Below are 14829 nucleotides of genomic sequence, written 5' to 3' on the forward strand. Positions count from 1 at the left end.
TTATAATTCTTAAAATCCATTTTTTATTTTGATTTTCTTTTGAATAATATATCAGGGAGGTTACATACAGCGCCATCTACCAGCGAATAGATAAAAAAATATCAAGGAGGTAATGTACAGCGCCATCTGCCCGCGAATAATTCAAGCAATAATAATGTCGATAATTCTGTAAATACAGATCCCGAGCTTGGGAGTTACAAGCAACCAACATATATACATACATACAGTTGAAGCTAATATAAAGCGTGTAAAATAAATACATTTTTTTCCAAAATGTTTATGTTTTCTTTGTTGGGCCGGGTTGGACTGGGACCAACCACGTATGAACAGTGCCGAAGGTCCCGTCGTTCACCTTCTTATGAATCACTCTGTTGAAATTAGTTGAAAATTTCAAGAAAAAAAATCCTGTGAATTTCTACCCGAAATCATTGAAGTGTGTCGGAAAGTGGAGGTGTATCCTTCTGGATATAAATAGAGATAGCATAAGAATTAGGAATTAGTATTCTTCATCTCCTGAAGTTGCGCGTGAATCGCGCGTCGTGAATAGTATATTGCAGTTCTGTTCTTTTGGAAAGGTGTTTGTTTTACCTTTTTCTAGAACTGCAGTCAAAGACATCAATCCCGGTATTTTTCACTCATCTATGGACCATTCTTTTCAGCGGATAATTTTCCAGCAATTGATAATTTGGAGCTCATGAATGCTTATACAAAAAAATAAGTTTTTCTACTCCCGTACGTGAAATAGTACTTTCACACACCGTTCACGAATCGTAAAATGTAATTTCACGCCCTTGTGCGTGAAATTATTTTTACGCCCTAGGGCGTGAAATAAACCCATAAGAATAACATGGTACATTCAAGTGTTTTTATTACCAGTGCGTGAAATATACTCATAAGAAATTCATTGTAGTCTGTCCATAAGACCTAATACATGAATATTTCGCTGATAGGCGGCCTTAGTGCATCTTTTGTTTAAGAGCAGCAATAAATCATAAATAAACTGTCAAAATAGCTTGATCATTATTGTTGTGAGCTCATTGTTGAGAGTTAATTATTAATATTTTAACATTATATTATAATGGATTCTGATCATTCAGATATACGAAGTACCCCGCCGGATGTTATGGATGCAGCCAATGAGGCTAGTAAGATTTTATTACCCCAAAAATCATTGAGCGTGTATGAAAATACTTATGAGAAATTCATGGCATGGAGGAAAACAAAGAATATCAATTCATTTTCTGAAAACGTAATATTGGCATATTTGTCAGAATTATCCAAGAACTTTAAGGCAGCAACACTTTGGAGTAATTTCTCAATGCTAAAAAGTACCATCAGCATTAAAAAAAAACATAAATATTGACTATCCTAAGGTACGTGCTTTTTTAAAAAGGAAGAGTAAGGGATACGTTCCCAAAAAATCCAGAGTTTTGGAGAAAGAACAAATACTGAAGTTTATACAAGAAGCTCCTGACGAAATTTTTTATTGACCAAGGTAAGTTTAATGTCTCACGGTAGTATTAAATAAATAGAAAATAATATCTATAAATAAAGTAGATCCTAATAAGTATAGTTGGCCAAATCAGATATATTATCTAAAACTATGTTAATGTGATATCTAACTATGATCTTCTAAATCATTTTAAATTGGGCGTTGAGAATCGCGTTTTCACACATATATTTGTAAATACGAATGGTTCAGCGGTAGTGCGTCGGCCTCGCGCACCCAAGGACCTGGGTTCGATTTCTGACAGCCATAATCTTTTTTAGTTTCTATATTGTAATTTCTTTTTCTTTTAGGTTATACTAATATTTGGACTTGCTGGAGCTCTTAGAAGAGATGAACTGTATAAACTGAAATTAGATGATATTGAAGATTTAGGTACTATACTCATAGTAAACGTCCATGATACAAAAACCAAAATCTCAAGAAAATTTACCATCACGGAACATCTTGAATTATACCGAAAATATACGGCACTCCGTCCGCAAAAATACGCAGAAAAAAAATTATTTATTAATTATCAAGGTGGAAAATGTACCTGCCAGATCGTTGGTATAAATAAAATTGGTAAAGTTCCTTCGGTAATCGCAAAATACCTAAATTTACCTCATGCTGAACAATATACAGGCCACTGTTTTAGGCGGTCATCCGCCACGTTATTAGTAGAAGCTGGAGGCGATTTGCTTACCTTAAAAAAACATGGAGGTTGGAAATCCTCTGCAGTGGCAGAGCGTTATATAGAAAACTCAATTACTCAGAAAATTGATGTGGCAAATAAAATTTTATCGCCTCAAAATCAAATTTCCTCAGCCCCTATCGCCACTACTTCTATCATCTCAACTTCCAAGTCAAGAAACACACTAATAGAAAAATCAAATGCTGCAGGTGTAAGTTTTGGAATGGTCACAGGTTCCAATATTACTAATAATAATCATTATTATTGCACATCAGAATGAAAACCAAAAATAATAATCTCAGTATAAGAATTAATTGTTAATTTTATAATATAGGTACTTACTAATTATTCTGAAATTCAATAAAGCTCTTTAAACTAATGGTGCTTAATTTTCTGTGTATGGTCGTAGAAAAAGTATAGTGTGCAACATGTGCGTGAAGACCTTTTTACACACGCTTGTGTAAAAAAGTCGATTTCACGCACTTGTTACACAATATACTATATGGGAATTGATTTCAAATATCTCCTGATGACGAACATTGGAAATAGTTGTTCTAGTTCTGGTAATGTGGGAGAAGATTCTAATTAAAACCATCTGCCCCATTGTGGCCCTGTTCAGCCGTTCAAGCCCCCCCAGGTGCGGCCGACACCTTTCCGCCAGCTGTTTTCGACGCCTCCTCCGTAGGTCGGAGTGTACATCGCCGTCGATATGCGCAATCTCACAGTCCCCAAGTCACCCGGGCAACGAACAAAGCTCTTTCGCTGCAGCAGTTAGCAATTTAGTTAGCGTTTCGAACCCGTCCAGGTCCGCAATATGCCTCCCTCGAAGGTCTGTCGCCCGGTGCGCCAACGTGTTCACGCGCGCAATGATTCGTAACCTCTCCGGAGCGGCTGTCACATTACTGAGTTCGTTTTCCCGCCTCCGAAACTCATTTCCCTTTTTCTCAAAGTTATATCCCACTCTAGAAAGTCATATCCCACTTCTGAAAGTTTCTTGCCAATTTTGAGATTTTCATTCCACTTCTGATAGTTCTTGATAACGCTTAACAGGTTTTTGTTAATTCGGTTTCCATGATGGAAATTGAAGTCAATTTTTGCGTGTTTATTTTTTGAGATTTTTGCATTTTTATTATTCAGTACACACCTGACACCATTTTGAAATTTTGGCGCTTTGGTTGACTACTGAATGATGTGGGGGGAAGAGAGCGAGATTTGCTCCATTGGAATGACAATGCATCCATCTGGTAGTGCTTCTTCGGGTAAGGTTATATTTTTTGTTAGAATACTGTTTTTGAAAAGTAGCGAAATAGACGTTTCATATCAGTCAGCCAGAAAAACTTTAATTTTTAAAATTGATTTTAGTCTTATAGAAAACAGTATTTTTCAAACATGCGCCTAACTGACTGTTAAAAGGAAACAAGTATATCTGAGGCACCAGTCAATCTAATAATAACACTGATTATCTTCAAACAAGACTCAACCTCTGCAGGAAGCAAGAAACTCTTTCGAAGGTTCGAATTAATAATAATAATATATATTTCCATAAACGTGATTGTGTAATACAATAAATGTATAAATAAATAAATGAATAAATATATGGTAAATATAACAGTTAACCCACAAAAGGGTATATCCTTGTGCGTGGGGTTATTAGAGAAACAATAACCTTTTTATATAGATATCATAGAGTATATATACATATACACAGATATATATATATATATATATATATATATATATATATATATATATATATATATATATATATATGTATATATATATATATATATATATACAGACAAATACACATATACACACATATATACATACATATACAGACACAAAAATACACATATGTACATATATATACATATATATGTAATATACAGTGCTTATATATATATATATATATATATATATATATAAATATGTAATATATATATGTATATATAATATACAATAATAATTTACAGGTGAACAGCAAAACAATACTACATTAACAATGTGAAATTGAAAAAATATGGAACTAGGTTTAGTTATTATTTTTCCTATCTATCCATTTGTGTATTTCCATTCTTGGCGTAGAATGAAGCCATTTTTTGAGAATTTTCTTGAATAAACCGAGTGAATGGATTTGAGTAAGGGTTGTTGGTATTTTTAAGTATTTGATGGGTCCTAGGTACGTGAAGTGTCTCAGCGATAATGTTTTTTCAACTTTTGGTATAGCAGTTGTTTTCGCTTTATTTCTCGTGTTGTATACATGATCTATTCGCTTAAAAAAATGCAATTTTATACTTTGGAAGTATAGTTGCCGTGCATCTAGCGCTTTGCTTTCTTTATATAAAAGTTCTGAAGGGTAATTGAAATTTTTATTGTGGATTATTTTTAAGATCCACATTGGAGTCAATGATCTTATTTTTTTTACAATATGTTCAGTGTGGTGATTCCATTTCAATTTGCTGTCTATAAGTATGCCAATGTATTTTATTTTATCTTTGGACTTTATTTCTATTTCCATATCACCCAAATTAGATGAACATTTCAATCTAGCAGATCACTATTATAATATTCATGCATAATTTGGTCATTATTACGCCTTGGTCAAAGACAAAATGGACTGGTTTAAGTTTAACGATAGTCGTGTCACGAAGTGTTCTGGCGATGCATTGAATTTATTGGAGCCTCTGGAGACACCCTACATTTTGTTTTATAAGAGAGAGGACATTGGCAGATCAAGATATTTAGATGATGTGGTGCTAAGGTTTTCCCGGATTTTCCTGCAGCTGAAGTCGCCTCGGAGCGTCAATTAATTTTTATTGTTGTTTTATACATTTTTTAACTGTAGCTACTGAAGTAGATTGATATTGTCACAACCATGAATAATGGTTACGAACGAGGTAGTATTTATAAGGATGAGGGTTATTTGAAAGAAGTTACGATGTTCTTTCGTAACTTCTTTCATGTTTTTTAGTTTTTTAAACTATATTTTTTATTGTATTGAAAACATACATAAATTTTAGGGTATGTGACCTTATTACGGCTCAAATCTAAAAGAGGAATCATGCAAATTTTTAGGTTACTCCTTGAATATTCCGCACAGATCAACATTTGTTCTGCTCATTGTAACGTGGGTTTGTAACAGTCCTCTTCTGCCGGCTAAATCCGCCCTCGCGTTGTTCACTTCATTCAAGTACGTATTTGTTATTCATCGAGGGGTACATTTTTCATGAACGTTCTCGATGCCGAGATTCAAAGAATTGTCTCGGTTGAATTTCAAATATGTAGGTCGATAGCCGTTCGTGTTGGATGTAATTATGTACACGCAAAGGGGTTAATGATGCAGGAACGAGTGGATTCGTTTGTGGGTCGATCGACCACGGAAAAATAGTCCATTTTTGTCCATGAATATTACGTATATGTAATAAAGGGAGAAAAATGAATTTGTTGGAGGCCATGGAAATTAACAAATCAATCAAGAACCAGAAATATATACCCCTAAACGAGCAACTTGATTTATGTAGGCCTGCTCTCTTGAATTTATGAGTTTAACAACCCCTAGAATTTTCAGGATGGTTTTTTAAGTTGGCATCCTGTCTCTCAAAAAATACCTTTCCTTGCAGCATACCTGAAAATTCTATAAAATTGATATTTCAAAATTCGAATTTCAGTTTTATACTTAATAATGGGATCAAACCCGAAACCGGTCGTATAAATAAAATTCCAGTGGTATTTAGACAAAAGTGTTTTTATCCATTTCATTTAAGTGATCATGAATTACCATAAAGTAAACAAGTCATCAATCACACATATAAGGTAATATTAACTAAGGTAAATAGCGATAAAACAAATCAACGGTACAAAAATGTTTGAAATAGTGTACATATTGGCAACGCCGTAACTTGCTATCTTGTGACGTCATTCCCTTCTTAACTTGAATATCATATACCTCTTGAATTGAAGTTAATTGAGCTCTCTAGAGTCTTTGCTCTAGACCTCTTGGTTTATTGTATCCTCCGATCTTGTTAGGGAATATCTGGTATCCTGGTGTGGTCTATTAGTCTCCTCTTAGTTTCTCAACCGAGCAGCAGGTCATTGTATGCCTTCTCTAACTGCATAGTTTGTATCTTCTTCATTTACTCATGCATCTATCCTCTTTCTGCCTCATTTATATGCTCTCTTCAATTTAAAATCATGCTCTTTGCCCCTGAGCATACCCTGAAGCTGCTGAATTCCATCCAGGAAAGAGGCATCTACCTGATTGGAGATACGAATGCAACCTTGATAGTTTGGATCATCGAAGAAAGGTTGGCGATTTTTTTTCTCTTTTTTGGATATTTTCACAGGAAGTGTTCGAGTGACTTGGCACATTTGATTCCATCAAGAGCGGTACATATCAGAAATACGCGACGGACTGTGGCTGCTCATCGTTTCGAGGTTCAACCCAGTACACCTCGAACTCAACTGTAGCATCCAATGTGAATTTCTTTTTTTGAACCTTGAAGGTTTTCCTGTGGTGCTGTAGTCCTGTGATGTAGCTTCATATCATCTGGTCAGTAAAATTGTGGCTTTGATCACTCTTAACGAATCCAAGCGAAGTAATAAAGTAATACTTATCGTACTCAAATGAACGCAAATGAACTCGCAAAGTTGTCTGTAGACTTGTCTTTTCCTCCCTCTTGAAGGAATGCTTGAATTCGGCCTACACTCCTTTGGAGTAATGCAATTAATGAAAAACAGAGAGTTGCGTTTGATATTTTTCAAGGCCTTTCACCGTGTCTAGCACTAATTAAACTCCGATGTTATGTTTCCTAATTTCTGGCTGGGAACTCGAAGTTTTTATAAATTTTGACTTTGTATATATGGAATTTCTAATTTCAACTGAGGATTTTGCCAAATTTTGGTCCGAAAACTCGATTTTTTTCAAATTTAGAATTCAAATCCGCAATTTCAGTTGATTCCCAGTTCAAACTAGAATTTAACTAAATTTTTCCTCAAGACTCCGAATTTGACTAAATTTTGAACTTGTGATTTTGCTTAATTTTGTATCGGAACTAGAAATGTTTCAAATTCTGAATCAATTCTTGGATTTTTTACTAAATAAAGTAGTTTAAAGTCGGAATTTCACTAAATCACAACTTTGAACGTGGAATTTTGTTAAATTTCGTCGTGGAACTTGAAAATTTTTAATTTTCGACTTTATACTTGTAAGTTTAGTAAATTCCCACTTTTTTACTGAATTCTGAATCTTCATGAACTTTTGTGAATTCTGACTTAACAAGTTCAACTTTGGAATTGTACCTAATTCTTCCTTCAAATTTTACAAAATTTTGAATTCCGAATTTCAACAAATTTTGATTTCCACCTCGGTATTTATTAATAATAGATAGGATTTTGATTAATTCAGGCTTGTAACTCGGATTTTTTCAAATTCCAACTTCAAACTCAAACTTTTATTGATTTCTGACTTTGAATTCAGAATTTTGCTAGTTCTGATTTTGTATTCGAAATTTTACTGAATTCCGACTTTAACCTCCGAATTTTACTGACTATATCAATAAATTTCAACTTCAAATTCGTAATTTTATTGAATTCCTAATTTGAATTCGGAATTTTATTAAATTCTAACTCGGAGCTTAGTGATTTTTGTTTCAAAATCTTTGGTGGCTATTTAACATCTCAGTACTAGGTTGTTTCAAAAGTTTTGTCCGACCTTAATGAGTCTAGTTTGAACGGTAATATCTCAGTGGATACTTATTAAGTTTAATCGAAATAAGCGACATTTGAATCAGTACACTTTTTTCAAAGTAATAGTCATAACTCGAGTAAATCAAAGCCTCCATTGACTCGGCAATAAATAAATTTCTAACCGAACAGGTATTTATGAAAACCCTCTTCGATATTGTGTCCAAGGTTGTTGATGAAACCAACAGCAAAAACATTCGAATTCTGGAACAAAAAGTGGAGGGACTGGAAAACGAACTTCTACAAATTAAACAAGAAACGAAAATACAGGGTGATTCACTTGGAGTCGTTATGGAAGAAAACGAATCCTTTGCCGCTAAAATTGATTCAATCTGCTCTTTCTAAGAAACATAATCTGCGAATTTTCAATTCCAATGAAACCCCCAATGTAACAAAAAGCAATATTTGGCTAGGGCAAACAAATCTGTATAAATAATTATTGTACCAGGGGTTTTACAACAGAGGAGTTTGATCTTCATCTTGAAGATCACCACTTGGTGATCGAAACACGTGTCGAGGTTTTAAAATAACGGTTTAGTGTTGGAGAAAACTACAGTAGTATTCATTAGTACACCAAAGGTTCCATTCTTGTGAAAAGACTTTATAGTTACACCTATCTTCAAAAAAGGTGATCCAAAAAACTTTGTAATCATAGATATATCTCTGTTATACCTAATTTAGCTAAAATCTTTGAACACTGCATCAAAAGTAAACTGTTAACAGTTTTCAGGGCGCATCACATTATAACAGAACTTCAATATAACTTTATATAGAATTCCAATACTGAAAATGCTATCTTAGATCTTACAAAAGGAATGATAGCTTCTCTTGACGAATGAAGTAAGTGTTTGGCGATTTTTCTGTACTCGGCCAAAGCATTTGACACTGTGTCTCTTGATGCACAGTTGAAAAAACTTGAAAGATAAAGAATTAGGAGAATATCCAAACAACTATTCAACAACTATCTTAGTGGTAGAGCCCAACAAGTTAAAATCGGTAAAATTCAAAGTTCATTCTCAATACTATCTGTTGGTGTGCCTCAAGGTCCAATATTTGCTGCTAGTAACACTAGCCTACAAATAAGAAACAAAAATTGCTACTAATATTATAATGGCTATACATGAGAGTTTAAAGCATCCTGACTACGGCTTCAACATCAAAAATTTCACATCACGTAAAGATTTTGAGTGATAGTTATTTTTATTTTATACAAGAATTTTCACATATACCTAGGTGAATACAAGATCAAAACAAGAAAAAAAAACAATATATTTTGAGAATAACAGACTTAATTTATACAATACACATGAAAAATCATCCAAATTAAGTCTTTTGTGCATACCTTTATGCAAATGTTGACTTTCGTTTATATGTTTCAATGTTTTACCTCATAAGGAACCATCTGCCTTGATAATGTTGCTCTATTGTCAGTATGTCTTGGTGGAACCTTTCCCTTTGATTTATGATCAAACTGTTGATCACTTAGTAGTTTTCTAATTTGTGGTCCAACAAATATACCTTCCTTGAACTTTGCATCACTTAATTTTGTGTTTAACGTGTTTAAGATATTTAAACGCATCACATTTTTCATTAATCCCAGTTTAATGTGTAATGGAGGTAACAAAACGTTTTTGGGATTAACAAGAGGTATATTCTTCACTTTAGCTAGACCTGGACTATATTTATCTCTCGGAGGCCATTATTTTACTTGATAATGGCTGTGTTGCCCTACTGTTCCAAATGCATAAAAACAGCAAAACTTCGTAAATCCGCCCTGAAGACCTATTAATAGTCCTATGACTTTTAGGTCAACCTGCTACTTTTATAGCGGTTCCCTTTTTCCGATATTATCTGGAAACTTCGAGTATCGGAAGTTCGAGAAGCGGCGTTACGAGTCTCATATACAGCGGAAGCAGATTCGAATACTGGGCAGAGCCGCTGTGTTGCCAGATTTTAAACAATTTCCTCAGTTTAGGGGAAAAGCAAATTTGGAACGTCGTGTTCATTAAATTTTTGTGAAAAAAATCATAACTCAGAAATCTTACGTGTTAGGAAATGTTCACTATCATTTTCGCGTTTAGGGACCAAAAATTAACAAAGAACTGACATTGGCATTACAGTCGTAAATTGGCTGTAAACTAGTGTAATTTGCTAGGCATCACCTGGAATGAAACTATTTACACAGCTGAGCAAGATTTGTGGATAATTGGATTATGGCTAAGTAAATCTTGATATTCTTGTAAAACAATCGCCCCAAATATCGTTTAATTTCCCGAGAAGGTTCTAAGTATCTCCCTCGTTCGTAAAAGCTTACAGCTGAAGATTAATCATCGAAATATCCGCGGTAGTAAATCATTGCGAGAACGACGCCTCCGCTTAGAGCGTCGACAAAACTCCTATTTGAACTGTTTCCAACTCCTCCACCGCTGCACTAGTTATGCCTTTCTTCCAGATTATTCCGTATAAATAATGGCACGACGAGGTCGCCCGTTTTGCACTCATTCGGCCGAGGCTCCGGTAAACTTCCCGGATTCGGGGTATTAAATTCGGGCTTCGAAACAAAATTTCTCCAGGATGAGTGCTTTTTATTAAAATCCGCTTTGAAAGTTATGTAATACGTTGGCTTTAGATTAAATATCAACAGTTTGACGAGGAGTTTTATCCAGGGAACGTATTTGCGAAGTAGTATATCTAAGTAATTTATTTTTTGATCTCATTACATGTACAATTGATGTATTTTTACCAGTTCAGTTGCAAGTAACTCAAGTTGCTTTACTCTGTTTCCTAATAGTAAAAAGTAATAAATGCTCTTGCAAGAAAAACGATAACAGGGTGTCCAAACAAAATTTTGTGCTGATAAAAGCGGTTTTATAATACTTTACCAGGTCTACCATATTTTTGTATCGCAAGCGTGTTGGGAGCAAAATATTTTATGAGTTTTTCAAGCTTTCGTAGTGGTGTTCGCAGGGCCGGATTTGGAAGACTGGGGGCCCTGGGGCAACGAAGGAGTGGAGGCCCCTTAATTTTTTTCATCTAAAAGTCGATTTTTCAACTTCTTACTGAAATTGAAAAATTTCAAAAAAAGGAGAAGCGGGCAAAAATCGACGCGTTCATTATAGAGTGTCGTTTAAAAATTTCCATTCAAGTGATTTTTTCACCTTTTTTTTTATTTTGACCTCAAAGAAGCGAGAAGTTGTAAGAATGACCTGCAGGGTCGATTTGGATCAATTTACAACGGAGCCGTTCAAGTATTACGTAAGCAGATTTATTACAATTATTTACCCCTCCCCCCCTCATCCCCCTTGTCAGCAAAAGTAAGCAAAGCTCTTATCTTCTCCCCCCCATGCTTACGTAAACATTTGTCAATCAATGTATTGTTTTTTTTATTATTATAACTACAACGTTATAATTATAATTTGAAAAATAAAAACATTGATTTAGGATAGAGATTATATTTTACTGATACGTTATTCAACATAGAGTAAAGGACAAAAATATATCTCGTTCGATTGATGACTTATTTATTTTGTAGAAATTCATGTTGAATATAGAATAAAAAAAATACTTTTGTCTAGTATCTACTGTGTTTATTTATTCGTTACGACCGGTTTCGGCTTATAAAGCCAGTTTTAAGTAACTTGGCCTTATAAGCCGAATAAATAAACACAATAAAAACTAGACAAAAGTATTTTCTTTATTCTATATACAAAAATATATCTTACTAACATAACAAACTTATTTTAAATTTTTGGTACACATATTAAATTCAAATAACAGTCTTCAATCCATGAAACCTGAATCCATGATTCTAAGTTTTCGATGACATTGGATTGCTTCGATTGCTGCTCAGTATTGTGAGTCTGCTTGCTTTCATCCGATTTTGGAATGTCTACGTCGTTCTCATCGAACTATTCAACATCATGGTGCTCTAAATTTTGAATAATGCACATCACTTCATTATAATAGGGGAGCACAAGCGGGGATTTCTGGATTTACTAAAGCGCGACAGATTAATATACAGGGGGATACCTTGTACCTGGTTGAGTACCTCCACCAAATATGAGCCCCATACAGAGTGGTCCAACGAAAAGTATGCACCTTGCTTTCCTCCTTTTTTTGTAACATAACGCAAAAATGCTCGGATAGGTCAATTTTGCTTTTGAGGGGGACACATTTTAAATGTATTTTTCTACCTGTGCCTTCAACCCCCTAGCGAGGGTGAGTAACAACCCGAAAATTGTTAATAGAAAGTGGGGTCGAGTGATATATCATTTGAAAGGGCACAAAATTATCTTTCCAATGATACCTAATTTGTTGTATTTCACTCAAACATGTAGGTATTATGAAGAGAAACAACTACAACCCAGTACTTTGAAATGTGTAATTGACTTAGTAGAATCCTACTTCAGCAAGTGCTGAAAATGTGACCCATTTGCTTCCATACAATAATACAGATTTTGTTCAAATCTATTCCTAACATTCTGTAGCATATCAGGTGTTATACTTCTGCACTCTGCTGTAATTCGTTGGCGAAGATCTATGGACTCGGGCTGCGTAGCAAAACATTTATTTTTCAAGTGTCCCCAAAGGAAAAAGTCATAAGACAATAAATCAGGTGACTTGGCAGGCCATTCGATGGGGCCTCTCCTTCCAATCCACCGTCCAGCAAACCGGTCATCTAAAAACTCTCTTACCGGAGCAACATAGTGAGGAGGTGCTCCATCTTGCTGGAAATGAAGCCGATCATCATTATGATTTTGGTCATTTTCCATTATTTCTGTTATGAGAGGATAAATTGTATCTTCAAGCATATTCAGGTAGACCTCACCAGTAAAATTTCCAGGAATAAAAAGTGGTCCTACGATATGACTACCTAATATGCCACACCAGACATTGATTTTTTGAGGGTACTGGGTATGGACCTCTCGGAATAAGTGTGGGTTACTGTCATCCCAGTAACGGCAATTATGCCTATTCACAGCTCCATTCAATAAAAATGTACTCTCATCGGAAAAGCACGTGTTGAATGATAGGTGCGGATCATCAATTAGTAGCTGGCTCAGTTGTTCACAAAATTTCAGCCTTCTATCAGGATCATCTTCATTGAGTTCCTGTACTAATTTAATTCTATACGGATGAAATTTATAGGCTTTTATTATCCGTATTATGGACGAACGGGAGACACCTGAGGCTGCAGCAAGCTGACAGGTACTTTGAGTATGTTCCAATTCAACATGTCCCAAAACAGCGACTTCCACTGCTTCATTTCTGATCGGTTTCCGTGGCTGGTGTTTCACATTACAGACAGATCCGGTATCGACAAACTTTTGGACTAACTTGGCAACGTACGAATCATTCACATTTTTCCCGGGATGACTGTTATTAAAGAGGCGAGCAGTAAGTCTAGCACACCTATTATGTTGATAATAAAATTTAACAATTTCAACTCGTTCAGGAATGGAATAAACCATTTTTACAGTAAAGTTGAAATAATTTTAAAAGCAACCGAACTGAATCAATGAACGTTTGCCTAAATTTTTTTTGTACACTTATCTGCTGTTGTTATTTGAACCAAAAAACGCACGAGAGAAATTGAGGAATGTAGTAGTGATAAAAATGCCGTTTTTCCGCATTTTCATTAACACCAAAAATATCGAGTAAATGTTCTTGCTTTTTTTATAACTATTCAAGTAAATACAACAAATTAGGTATCATTGGAAAGAAAATTTTGTGCCCTTTCAAATGATATATCACTTGATCCCACTTTCCATTTGAAATTTTAGGGTTGTTACTCACCCTCGCTAGGGGATTGAAGGCACAGGTAGAAAAATACATCGAAAATGTGTCCCCCTCAATAGCAAAATTGACCTGTCCGAGCATGTTTGCGTTAAGTTACAAAAAAAAAGGAGAAAAGCAAGGTGCATACTTTTCGTTGGACCACTCGATATATAAGGCCGCCTGTGAGGGATAAACGATCAGATTAGTAAAAAAAATTGATCATCAGAAATTCTGGAGCGCGTCAGATTAAGGTAGGGTGAGTTAATTACCTGCTAGAAAGTGTATATTCCAGTAATCTGACAATTTGAAGGTGACGTAAAGAAAAGGGAGGGCAGCAAAGTTGTAAACAAATAACGTCATTTCGACATTCTCGAGCGTAGCTGATTTTTTTTTATTTTGAAGGAAATAATTCAAGGATAACAAAAAATATATAATCTGACGATTTCCGCAAGCCGAAATAATAAAAATTCGTCGATAAAGTTTAATGCTTGCAGCTATGTGATATCTATATTTCCCTCTCCGAGTTTCTATTCCTCTAATATCTATTCACTTTTTCTCTATCTATTACTCTCTCACTCCGTCCCCACTCTGAATCCTGTTGCCATGACGCCATTACAGCTGATCACAGAGACTCGTTCGTGATGAAGATGAAGATGATGATTAATTAATCAAATAATTGATGGATGTAGCCATTACTATTCACACACACTACACTCTGCTACTCAATATTCAACTGTTGTAAACGAAAGAGCAGACTCACTCAGAGTAGAATCCAGTTCAGCTTTTATATTGGTTAGGCTGAGGCCTTTCAAATAACGATGGCCAATTCTCTTCATTTCCACAAATTCACCGAAAACGTTCACTGTTAATGTCTACCAAACAAATACTTAACAACCCAGCGTCTTCAAACCTGTAACATATGCGTCATAGATTGTGTACTTTCTAATAAAGTACTGATATTTATCAAACAACTACCGCCATCTCTAGGTCATGCAGGGTACTTCTGAGACCAACCTCGTATTTATACATTGCAAAAAATAATTGAAGATGAAACTGGATATTCTGGCGTAGAATATATCCAAAACAAGCACTTTTCCTGATCACCAGAAATGCAATACTATTCTCGACG

The 14829-nt window shown here is 34.9% G+C and overlaps 1 protein-coding gene across 3 annotated transcripts in view; it reads left to right on the forward strand.

Moving 5' to 3' along the window:
- LOC111514736 (apoptosis-resistant E3 ubiquitin protein ligase 1) overlaps positions 1-14829 on the forward strand; it is a 75433-nt gene that overhangs the window by 31286 nt on the left and 29318 nt on the right. Inside the window, exon 1 of one of the 3 annotated variants that reach the window (XM_074181951.1) lies at positions 3028-3439. The exons of the other annotated variants lie outside the window; for them this stretch is intronic. Coding sequence (XP_074038052.1) covers positions 3367-3439 — 73 coding nt within the window. The 5' untranslated portion in view covers positions 3028-3366. Of the gene's footprint in view, positions 1-3027; positions 3440-14829 lie in introns of those variants that run through there. 3 annotated transcript variants of the gene reach the window in all.

The sequence above is a fragment of the Leptinotarsa decemlineata genome, unplaced genomic scaffold, assembly GCF_025532065.1.
Source record: "Leptinotarsa decemlineata unplaced genomic scaffold, Ldec_3_MD MMD2_tig00026328_RagTag_RagTag, whole genome shotgun sequence".
NCBI lineage: Eukaryota > Metazoa > Arthropoda > Insecta > Coleoptera > Chrysomelidae > Leptinotarsa > Leptinotarsa decemlineata.